The sequence below is a fragment of the Orcinus orca genome, chromosome 6 (genome assembly GCF_937001465.1).
Source record: "Orcinus orca chromosome 6, mOrcOrc1.1, whole genome shotgun sequence".
NCBI classification, from domain to species: domain Eukaryota; kingdom Metazoa; phylum Chordata; class Mammalia; order Artiodactyla; family Delphinidae; genus Orcinus; species Orcinus orca.
In genome coordinates, this window is record NC_064564.1 from 112,523,100 (window position 1) to 112,535,074 (window position 11,975).

Sequence of the window (11,975 nt, forward strand, 5' to 3'; positions counted from 1 at the left end):
TTTTTCTCTTTCTGAAGTTTCTTACTTCTCAGCCTGGAATAGAAAAACCACGGGCTATTTAGCCCATTCTTTCAAAGAGATTGGCAGCAAGTGGCACCCCACGATTTGACAAGAGTCACAGATCTGAGGAGTGGATGCAGAAACGGCAAGAGGTGGGCCCTACTAAACAGACTGATGGTGCTTAGCTTACAAAGGGGGCGCGGGAGGCTGACCTGGCAGCAGTGTCTGCTTACAAAGGCCGAGAAGTGAACACTGCACACTCACGGGGAGGGAGATGACCAGCCAGAGGGCGGGAGTAGGTTTGCAGGGATCCGTGGCTCAGAGGGCTGGCTGGCCTTAGCTGCGCTCGCGGATCACCCTGTTTACAGAAGCCTCTCTGCATAGCCCTCAGGCTGAACTGCAAAGTAAACCGTCGAAGTGCAGCGTTTGCCCTTGAAGTCTGAGGCATCCCTCCTCTCTGCAAACATCAAGTACCCACTGTCTGGAGCAGGAGATCATGTCCATCGGGGGAGGGAGAGAAGTAAACAGGTGATCACAAGCAATGATAAGTACTAAACGTTTGTGACTGGAGCACAGATGCTGAGGAAGCACAGAGGGGCGGTTGCCTGTCTTGAAAGACAGTACTATCAGGTGACTGCACTATTCATACAGGCTAGCATTTGAGTACCTGGCATGTGCTTGGTCTTTTTATATATTGCCCCTACTCAAAACCCTCCTGCAAGATAGTTAACTGTCATCTCCACTAAGAGATGAGGAAGCAGAGGGCCAGAGAGGGATTAGAAGCTAAGCCTATCACTCTCTTAGCCCTGGTTCTTGCCGGAAATACACAGCACTCCACCGCAGTTGCCCGCACCCAGAGAGTGCGGCATACAAACGGCGAGATTCTACAGCGCACTGACTTCATCGTACTCACCTCCAGCAGTGACCTGGGTGCACGCACATAGAGAGGCTGGCTATTAACATCCGCAGGGGACTCAAAATTGGGAGATATTAAGATGAAGATTCCAAAGTCAGGGTTACCTATGAAGTGAGTGGAATTTAACAAGAAGCGTAGAGCTCACTGATTTAAGCCCAGATCAGTCATAGCTATGAGGCATGAGGGACCCCGCCCAACACAGGACCGCAGCACCCGAAGGTCCTGGTCATCGTCGGCAACCTGGGCCTCCCCCCGCCCCACCCCAACCCCGAGTCGTGACGAGCACGGAGGTGGGCTGTGGCGCCAAGGGCCACGCCTCTGCCCCGGCAACGAAGCTGGAGCGCCAGGCTCGGCATCCGAGAGACTGGGCCAGAACTGTTGTTTGGAGACTTTCCGCCCTGCGGCTCTACGTGGGCAGAAGTGCCCAGGCACCAGGGCAGCGGTTAACGCCGAACAGGAACCGCAGACCCGACCACGGAGGGGAGTTGCTGCTGCCCAGAGTTGGGGCGGGAAGTTCTGGGAGCGGCCCACGTGCTCCGCCTTCGTCCAGCTCCTAGCCCCATTGGTTGAAGCTAGATTGAGAGGCGGATCCAGGCACACGTGCAATCCCCGCCCTCTACCCTCATTGGCCGGTTCGGTGTGAGGCATGTATATGACCCCGCCTCCGAGCTCGCATCACACTCCTATTGGGTGGCTGTGTGCTCCGGCCCAGCTACAAACTCCGCCCCACCTATACACTGGACAGCTCTGTCCTAGGGGTGGTTCCAGCGCTCGTCGCCTACCGGCTCTTTGCTTCCATTGGTCCGTTTTGACTTCAAGGGCGGCTCCTAGCGCAGAGGCGAACACCGCCTTGCGTTCCCATTGGTTGCTCCCATACCAGCTGCCGTTCCGACCCCGCCCCAGAGCCACCACTCACCGTTCATTGGCTGGCTCTGGCCTGACAGGCCGGTGCAGGTCACACTCGCTGGACCCGCAGCAGTTCAGGCGTCGGAGAGGACCGGGCAAGCGTTGGCGGCGGACATGACGCCTGGGGACCAGGAGGAGACCCAGCCGCTCCTGCGGCTGCCGGGCGGCAGGTGAGCGGACAGGGGAACCCGAGCCCCGGGGGCGCTGCCTCGCCCCTCCCGCTGCGCCAGGCCCCGCTGACCGACCTCCCCGTCCCAGCAGCGCTCCCCGCGGCCGCCGCGTCTTCCTCGCCGCCTTCGCCGCTGCTCTGGGCCCACTCAGCTTCGGCTTTGCGCTCGGCTACAGCTCCCCGGCCATCCCGAGCCTGCGGCGCGCCGCGCCCCCGGCCCTGCGCCTCGACGATGCCGCCGCCTCCTGGTTCGGGGTGAGGCCTTGGGCTCACCCTCCAGCCCTCCTGGGACCCTCCTTCGCCCACCCTTAAGATGGGCGCCAGGACCCTCCCCCTGCCTGGCTTCGGGCGGGCACTGAGACCCTCCGCCGAGTACGTCCCGGCTCCCCTGCCAGGGGTCGCCCATCCCCTTTCCCCAAGGCCGTTGAGGGTGGGGTAGAGGGCGAGGTTGGGCCGCGGCACCACCGGCGCCCCCTCCTCAGCCGGCGGTCGCCCCGCCCCCAGGCCATCGTGACCCTGGGCGCCGCGGCGGGGGGCGTGCTGGGCGGCTGGCTCGTGGACCGCGCTGGGCGCAAGTTGAGCCTCCTGCTTTGCGCCGTGCCCTTCGTGGCCGGCTTCACCGTCATCACAGCGGCTCAGAACGTGTGGATGCTGCTCGGAGGCCGCCTCCTCACCGGCCTGGCCTGCGGCATTGCCTCGCTAGTGGCCCCGGTGAGTGTGTCCCCCAGCCTGGCGCCCTGGGACCGGGGAGAAGGAGCAGACCTGGGGGCCTTGTTTCTCCCTGGCTGCGGCCTCCTGCCTGCCTGGCACCATGCCCCTTCCCTGCTTCGTCTTCCTTACACTCCAACGGGCCTTGGAAATAGCCGCTGTTATTGTCCTTGGTTACAGATGAAGTGAGCTTAAGAAACCTGAAGTCCTTTGTTTAGGCACAGCTAGTCAGTGGTGAAGCTATTTCTGGAGCCCAGGATGGTGCCACTTAACAGGCTCTCTCTTTTGCTCTACAAATAAGATGGCATCTGTAGATGGTCAACAGAAGCCTCACAGTATGGCTCAGATCCCCCCCACCCTTGTCATTCAGACCAGTGACTACAGTTAAGCAGGAAAATCCTGTTCTGGTTTGTCCCCAGGGGCAAAGGCTGCTGGGACCTGCCCTCCCCTTCATTGCTCAGGAACGGGTCCTCCAGCCACTTCCCCTGCTTCTCTCTCACCACCTCCTGACCCAGCACTTCCCAGGCTGCCTTTGGAGCTGGACATCTGGGTGAAATCCCGGCTCTGCCACTTACCAGGGCAGAGCACCTCTCTGCGCCTATAAAATGGGAATAATGGCATTACCTTGTGCTGTGGTTGCGAGGCTTCAGTGAGACCCTGCACATACAGCCCTGGCCCTCGCATGGCCTGTGGAAGGACTTTGGACCCTGGCAGCTGGGGTTGTGGGGTGACCCGTGAACTGCCGCTGGTCATGAGTTTGGATGATCAACCACCCACACCCTAACCTGGTCAAGACTGAGTGCAGTAGCTCAGAATCCATCCCTTTGCACCTACCACTCATTTCAGCTGCATTTGCTGGGTAACAGCAGCAGCTAGGTTGGATTTTATATTTTGGAGGTTTTTTTTACTGGGCAAAAGCACACTTGTCTTAGATATGGGCATAAGGTATGGAATAACCTAGAAGCATAGGCAAGGGCTTTCTGGCTCCCGAGCCCAGAGGATGCCGTGGCAGTCACTGGTAGCAACTGAGGTGAAGAGTTCCTGCTTTCACTCCAGGAGCACCACTCAAAGTATGGTCCTTGGACCAGCAGCCTGGGTGTCACCTGGAGTTGGTTAGAAAGGCAGAATCTTGGACCACCGCACACCTATTGCATCAGAATTTGCATTTTTTCAAGGGTATACATACAATAAATGAAAGGTTGAAAAGCCCTTCTCGCCCCTGCCCCACACACATAGCAGCCACTTCTATACCCTTTAAACACCTGCTGCAGATCACTTGGTGGGGGCAGGGAGGTATGCGGAGGGCTCTGCTGACCAGGACCTGCAGTTAGGAGCCCACTGGGCCTGCAGCTGCCCCAGCCAAGGCTCTCCTCAGCTCTGAATGGTTGAGACTTTTCAGTTTTAAGAACTCTTCGACACCAAGTAAAATCCCATCTTAATTACCAACAGGTATATATCTCCGAAATTGCCTACCCCGAAGTACGGGGGCTGCTCGGCTCCTGTGTGCAGCTCATGGTCGTCATAGGCATCCTCCTAGCCTATCTGGCAGGTAGAGTTTTCGTGTCATCTCTCTTGATAACTGTTAATGGCTCCGTGGCTATTTTACAGATATAGAAACTGAAGTTCAGAAAGGTCAAGGGATTTGCCTGAGGTCACACAGCCACTGCCCAAGATGCCAGGTTCCCAGACCACCTCCCTGAGACCCTGGGTCACGTGGGTCTTGGGACAAAGTTCTGGGGAGAGCTGGAGAAGGTGATGTCCTCATCTTCCCAGAGCAGAAGCCCATTCCAGGAGTGGGGGGAGGGCTGACTGGTTAGGTCAGTACCCCGCTGTGTGGTGACAAACTAGGGTCCTGGGGGTGGAGGGGGCACTCCAGAGTCTTTAGCCTAAGAGCTCGGAGGACCCAAGCCTGTCTCCCTCAGAATCAGTACTGGATTTGCAGCCTGAAGGAGGCAGGTTCCAGGGGACCCGAGGGTCAGAGCTGGGGCCAGCATGAGGAAGCTTCCAGAGGCAGACTGGAACTGAGCTGGGATAGAAGGAGGGCAGGCTTCATATCTGACAGTCCCAGGTTAGGGGAATCTGCCAGTTACTAGCTGTGTGACCTTGGCCTAGTCACACCACCCCTGGGAGCCTCAATTTCCCTGTCTTTAAGTGGAGATAATCCTACCTAGTCCAAGGCTGTTGAGGGATTAAGTGACACTGTGAAAAGTGCCTGGCAGCAGGCCCCAAATGAGAATTGTCAAGGAATGGCCTGAGAACCGCTGGGGGGGTGGGGGTTTCGGGCCTGACGGGCCGTGGCAGGGCCTGGGGCACGTGCCCTCTGGTTCTTCAGAGTAGCTGACATGCGGGTCCGTGGTCTTTCATTTTTACCCGCTTAACCATCCTGAGTCTCATTCAGAGTCCTGCCAGCAGCCTAGCTGCCTTGCGGGGCCAGCAGTATGCCAAAGCCCCTGCACAGACACCGACGTTCGGGACAGACATGTGGGTCACACCCATAGAATTTCCTCCAGGTCATCATAATCTGCACTTTCATTGATCAATTTCTGTGAGTTTTGATTGACTGCTTTTCAGTGAAAAGTCTCCCCCAGCTCTGTCCCTCTTCCTCTGCGGAGGCGCCAGCCTTGCCTGCTTCTCGGCAGCCTTCCTGGGAGTCTGCATGTAGGAGGACTATGCGTATTTATTCTCCTGCTCCTGCCTTTTAGACAAATGGTGCCGTATACCACGTCAATACATAGCGAGCGCCTTTGTTTAATGGCTACATAAATATTCACTGATATACCCCCCATCGTTTCCACAACATTTAGCAATAACAATGACAATATCAACAACAAACCTGAGGGTAGCCATGCAAAGGTAGTGAGGTCCCCACCCCTTAAGCTGAGTCCCTGGGGTTGGCGAGGGGGCAGGCACTCCCAGAGAAGGTCCAGGCTGGCTCACCCCAGCTCTGATGTCTGACCCACCCCGCCCCACCCAGGCTGGGTCCTCAAGTGGCGCTGGCTGGCTGTGCTGGGCTGTGTGCCCCCCTCCTTCATGCTGCTGCTCATGTGCTGCATGCCTGAGACCCCCCGCTACTTGCTGACTCAGCACAAGCGCCAGGAAGCCGTGGCTGCCATGCAGTTCCTGTGGGGCTCCGAGCAGGGCTGGGAAGAGCCCCCTGTCGGGGCTGAACACGAGGTGAGGGGCTGGGAGCCAGAGCTGGGGGGAGGGGGCCATGAGGTATCACCCCTTTGCAGCCAGGGGAGGTCAGCACAGTCTGTTGCAAAGGCTGTACACACACAGTGGCGGGTGGGATGAGGGGTGTTGTCCTGCTGGGCCCCAACCTTGGACATCCCTGGGAAAGCCTGAGCCTTGACCTTCCTGTCCCAGGAAGAGAAAGGCCGGGCCACATCAGAGGAAAATGCAGGTGCAGATTTGAGGACTTAGGTTTTTTAAACAGGGAGTTGTCAGGCAGGGGAGAAGACTGAGTCTCTGCCCCTTACCTGCTGTGTGACCTTCCCATCTTTAGCCCTAGTTTCTTCATCTGTAAAGTGGGAATCACAGCACGTGTCTGGCAGTGGTGGTGAGAATCAGTGGGGCGTGGGGAGGCGCTTGGCCCAGGCCCAGACCCAAGGCTGGTGGGATTCGGGAACCCTGGGCTCTTTGCTCATAGAACATCTTTGTGGATCCCCCAACAAATCAGGAAGGGACGTGGGGAGGTGAGGATCTTGTCACCTTACAAATCGGAGGCTAAAGTGATGCAGGGACCTGAAGTAGAGGCTTCACGTGGGGCCGGGACAAGGAGCAGAGGCTCCCTTACTCCGCCAGGCCTCAGGACGGTGGGCTCAAAGCTGGGGTGCCCTCGGGACAGGGTAGAGAGAAGCACTGATGCCCGGTCTCCGTCTGAGCAGGGCTTCCACTTGGCCCAGCTGCGGCATCCTGGTGTCTACAAGCCCTTCATCATTGGCATTTCACTGATGGCCTTCCAGCAGCTGTCGGGCATCAACGCTGTCATGTTCTACGCAGAGACCATCTTTGAGGAGGCCAAGTTCAAGGTAAAGAGGCCTCTGCCCCGGCCTGCCTCACCTGGATGCCATATGGGTGGGACCTAGTTCCGGGGTCTTCGCCTGACCTGCCTCGGCCCGTCTCCTCAGGACAGCAGCCTGGCCTCGGTCGTCGTGGGGATCATCCAGGTGCTGTTCACGGCCGTAGCGGCCCTCGTCATGGACAGAGCCGGGCGCAGGCTGCTCCTGGCCTTGTCAGGTGAGGCCCAAGGGTGACGGCTCTGCCCTCTGCAGGCGGGTGGCCCAGGCCAGCCTCCCACCACAGGCTGGAGGGTCTTTTCTGAGGTCACCACGTTGAGGGAGGAGGACAACGGCTGAGTGTCCCTGAGAAAAGGCCAGACTTCAGGAGAGCTCTCACTAAGCACATGTTTGAGACCAGGCCCGTGCTAGCCGCATCGCTGCATCACACCTTAACCTTCACAGTGAACCTACAAGAAGGCGCCATCAGGGCCCAGTGTACGATGAGGAAACTGAGGGCCGGGCTGAAGCGGCTCAGAAGCTTGTGGTCTTTCTGGGCAAGTGACTTTACCTGAGCCTGTTTTCCCTCTGTGGAACGGGGTGGCTGTGGGCCATTGTGAGGCTCAGGAGATGGTCCGAGTGAGGCTCCTCGTGTTCTGAGCCCTACCGAGCACTTGGTGCTGCTGGGAAGCAGGTCTGGCCTCTGGGGCCGCTCCTGCTTCCTCAGGCCAGGGAGGGTCTGTTTCCAGGAGCTTCTTGGAGTTTGCTGGGGTGCAAGGTCCAAGCCGGGGCTGGCAGGGCCGGGCTGGGGTGAGTGCAGCCAGGCAGGGCTCTGCTCACTGCCCGTCTCAGAGGCATCCGGGCCATGTTGCTGTGGCCCACAGTGCACTGAGACTCCCGCCCCCCAGTGCCACGTGCCCAGGCCGCGGGCCGCCTCCCCCTGCCCTGTCCCACCCACTGCCGCGCTCCACCTGCAGGTGTGGTCATGGTGTTCAGCACCAGCGCCTTTGGCGCCTACTTCAAGCTGACCCAGGGCGGCCCTAGCAACTCCTCGCACGTGGACCTCTTGGCGCCCGTCTCCATGGAGCCCACCAGTGGCAGTGTGGGGCTGGCCTGGCTGGCGGTGGGCAGCATGTGCCTCTTCATCGCCGGTGAGTGGGGGGGCTGGGGGGGTGAGGGAGCCGCCCTGCCGCCACCGGGTTCCTGTGGCTCCCAGCGAGGCCAGGCCTACCCACCCTCACCTCTGCGTCTGCAGCTCTGACCGTGTACCAGGCACCAGGCTGAGCCCGTCTCTGCTCCTCTCACACGACTACCACGACAGCCCTCCATGCAGGCCCCTCCTTGTCCCGTTCCGTAGCAAAGGCCTGATGCATAAGAAGTGAGGACAGTGGCCTAAGACTCCAGGGTGGGATCCAGGCCCCCTCAGGCCACAGCTGGGCAGCCCCGCAAGGCTTCAGCCCAGGTGGTCTGCGGCGAGCCAAGGGTCCAGCCCCGTGGGCCCTGACGCCTGTCTTGCTCCCGCAGGCTTTGCTATGGGCTGGGGACCCATCCCCTGGCTCCTCATGTCTGAGATCTTCCCTCTGCACGTCAAGGGCGTGGCCACAGGCGTCTGCGTCCTCACCAACTGGTTCATGGCCTTTCTCGTGACAAAAGAGTTCAGCAGCCTCATGGTGAGTGCGGGCCCCGGTGGCCTCCCCCTCACGCAGTAGTCGGCAGAGAAGCGCTTTTCAGAATTGCTCTTGTTGCGAGAGACTTGGGGTCCGTGGCTCTGCACGCAGGCTGAGGCCCCAGCATCTTGCGACACCATCTTGGTCAGGGGTGAGGGGGAGCAGACGGGCCGGGCCGGCAAGAAACCCAGGCTGTGGCCACTCAGGAACCTCCAGGCTGTCCAGGTGGAAGGACAGCAGAGCTGACCTCGTCCTCCACTGGACTCTGGGGACACGGGCTGGGAAGCAGGGCTGTGAGAGAAACTCTGGCTCTGGAGTCAACAGGCCTGGGCTCCGTCCCCATCTTGGCCGCCTCCCTGCTGGGTGGCGTTGGGTGTGCTGTTCACCTTTCTCTGAACCAGCTTCCCGGACTAGAAATGGAGAAGGGTAGCGTACCTTCCTCTTAGGGTTGATGGGAGCGTCAGTTCAGTTCAACATTTTGCCACCTTCTCACGGATGGACTGACACAGACATGGTCCCTGCCTGAGGGCCTCCCATCCAATAGAGGGGACCACTCTGGTGCAGACAGTCAAGCCATTTGTTCAGTCATTCGTCCCCCCCCAGGTCTCCTGGTACCTACCATGTCCTGGCCTGTTCAGGGTGCCAGAACAGCAGTGAATGGGATGGACAGGGTCCCCTTTATGACAAGGACTGGCATGAAGTGGACAGTGGTGGGAGGGTGAAGCACCAGGAGGCCGGGCTGGGGCGAGGGGAGGCAGGTCATGAGAGGAGTGGATGCTTGGGGCTGGACCGGACTCTGTAGAGCCTGTGCTGCCCTGGGGAGCATGTCAGGAAGACCAGAGCAGAGGCCTGGGGGTGGAAATTACTTGCCGGGAGCTTGGAGGGGACAGACAGTAAAGGAGGGGCATGGCACCAAAGGACCTAAGAGGACCTGGGGGTGTACAGTGCTGAGAGGCCAAGAGAAAGGCTTCAAGGAGCGGGGGCTGGGGTCACCATGTCCCAGAGGAAGAGGAGCTGAAAGGGAGCGGCCTTTGGTTCTGGCACCTGGGAGGTCACTGGGGCTGGGCTGGGAGAGTGGACTGACTCTGACCGAAAGTCACCGCTCCCTCCCCGCTCCACACATGGGCCCTGAGTGTCCCCGTGTGTGCACACGCCCCCATCGCCACCTGCCGATAGCTCCCCCATTTCCTCCCGCACCAAGAAGAGACTCCTACGGCGGCAGGGCCCACAGAGGGCAGGGCCAAAGCTGAGTGTAGAGCGGAGGTCTGTGGGCCCTGAGGTCAGGCACTGGGGGAGGAAGCCCAGCTGTCACTGGATAGCAGGTCTCTGACCTGGGGGCAGTCACTTCGTCACAGTGAGCCTCAGTGTCCCCGCCACACAACTTCCACACCTTGGACAGTGCTCAGCTCAGGCTTCTGGATGGTGGACCGCAGAACCCCCTCCACTCCCCTGAGCCCGGGCGGGGTGGGCCCCGACTGGGGCCTAGGCTTGTCGGCTGGGGCATGAGGGCTCCTGACCTGCCGCGTCCATGCATGGCCTCTCCACTCTCTTTGCAGGAGGTGCTCAGGCCCTACGGTGCCTTCTGGCTGGCCGCTGCCTTCTGCATCTTCAGTGTCCTTTTCACTCTGGCCTGTGTCCCTGAAACCAAAGGAAAGACTTTGGAGCAAATCACAGCCCATTTTGAGGGGCGATGACAGCCCCTTCCCGTGAGTGGCTGCCCCTCCTAGCTGGACCAGCTTTGGGCCTCGGAGGGGATGGTGCCTGCCTGTGACTCCAAACTGAGCCTCAGCTGGAGCCTGGACGCCCCGCCTGCCCCCAGGGAGTCAGGAGCCAGGACTGTAGCCCCTTGGAGCTTTGTCCTCTGGGGCCCCACCTTCCTGCCCAGCTCTCTACAGCCCAGTGAAGCACGGGGACAAGGTTCCCAGCCCCTGGGTCCAGTTTCCACTGCTGCCCTGTGACTCGTGTGGAGGGAACAACTCGGAGACGCTTTGTTGTGCTGTGGTCAGTCCTCCACGTGCCATCTCCATCGCGACACAAAAGTGACAGCGGAGAAGGGGGGCTCTTGGTTCCTCGTTTTCTGGAGAAGATGCTTTTGGAGGCTGGGTGATGGCCATGGTTACTCCTCTCACATGGCTGCATTATCAGGAAGGAACTTTGCCAAATAAATATTGGACTCAGAAAATCAGGTCATGACCTCTTTGTGTGGGCTGCAGTCCAGAAGGGCATTTTCCTGTTCCTTCCATAAAGCTAGGCTCCCACAGACTGTTTTGCCAAGAACATCTGTGGATCTGCTTTCTCACGGTCAGCTGGGCTTGCCTTTGGCACTTGGAGGTCATTTCTGACTCTTTCCTTGGGTTCAGTCCCCTGAATCATTAGTCATCAAATCTTGAGTTCCTCCTGCAAAAAAGAAGCCTCTCTTCATATTAACTTTAATGGAGCCAGAAGTCTTTTACAAATTACTTTTATTGTCTACTGTATAAGTAATACGTGTTTATTGCAGGAAAACTGGAAAACACAGATTTATGTAATATAATTATTTTTTATGGCAGTTAACCATCTGCTAGGCACTATCCTAAGTACTTTACAAATATTAACTCCTTTATTTAGATAAATAATAAAATATTCACACCTGCACCTTACCAGAGAATTTCGTTCTGTCTTAAAAGATCTCTCCCCCAACATACATGCTTCCCAGCATCACTACACAGAAGTGGGACGCCCTACTTCCCGTTCTGTAACCTGTTTTTATTCACTTCTCAGGCTGTGCAGCCCAGCATGTGCCCACCTTGACATCTTGTATTAAGCTTTATAATGAGACCGAATGAGACCGGAGACAAGGGGAATGGAAGTGTGGAGTGGTCCAGGGCAGAGCGGTGGGGGACAAAGCAGGACAAGTCGCTTAACTTCCCTAAGCCTCAGTTCATTCATCTGTAAAATGGGCATAATGATGTTATCTCCCTCGTGGGGTTGTTAGGAGGATGAAAGGAGATGATCATGTAAAGCACTTAGATCTGAGGATGGCACTGAATAAGTGCTCAATCAGTTTAGCTGCTGGTGGTGGTAAGGCTGTGCAGGTGAGAGTGGGAGGCTGTGGTGGAGACGGGGAGCTGCATGCAAGGCTGGTTGTGAGGCTGCATGTGAGGCTCTAGGGGTGCTTCATAAGGGGATATTTGAAATCTTTACAAGTGTTTCTCTTTATACTCTATCTCCTACCCTACCGCCTCAGCAACCTGTGATTGCTACCAGCACCTACTTATAGGTACCAAGGACCGTGGACACACACACTTTTCAGAGGTCCCCGTACACTCCTTTAAGGCCTTCCCATCAGAGCACAAGGTGCTTCAGGGACGAAGAGCCAGCCCCAGCTGACACCCCTGTATCTACCCCAGGAGCCCAGTCCAGCACCATCAGGCACAGGTCCATGAAGAAGTGGGGCAGGATGAAACATCTCCAGAAGACAGGTGCAGCAGAAGCTGCGCTTTACCCAGCCTAGGATAGAAATGTGCGTTGCCAGCCGACATCCACCCCATTTCCCACTCCCACCCCCAGAATAACTTCCAGGAGAATCCTGGCTTCCGAGAACGAAGTAAGAAATTCCCTAACACCACCCA

General features: G+C 58.1%; 1 protein-coding gene across 5 annotated transcripts; it reads left to right on the forward strand.

The window, feature by feature from the left end:
* Positions 1–1,832: 1,832 nt before the first annotated feature.
* On the forward strand, positions 1,833–11,003 carry SLC2A8 (solute carrier family 2 member 8). Of its 5 annotated transcripts, none has more exons than XM_012532824.2 (10): positions 1,833–1,992; positions 2,084–2,246; positions 2,496–2,702; positions 4,149–4,248; positions 5,674–5,873; positions 6,587–6,730; positions 6,830–6,938; positions 7,675–7,848; positions 8,222–8,367; positions 9,921–11,003. In XM_012532824.2, exons 1-10 carry the CDS (start codon positions 1,937–1,939, stop codon positions 10,056–10,058), a joined length of 1,437 nt encoding a protein of 478 aa, XP_012388278.1. In that variant the 5' UTR covers positions 1,833–1,936; the 3' UTR covers positions 10,059–11,003. The 5 variants fall into 5 exon arrangements, with proteins under 5 accessions (XP_012388278.1, XP_049567521.1, XP_049567520.1 ...); XM_033427168.2 differs by having other exon boundaries at positions 1,839–1,992; positions 2,081–2,246; XM_049711564.1 differs by lacking the exon at positions 8,222–8,367 and having other exon boundaries at positions 9,921–10,006.
* The last annotated feature ends 972 nt before the right edge of the window (positions 11,004–11,975 follow it).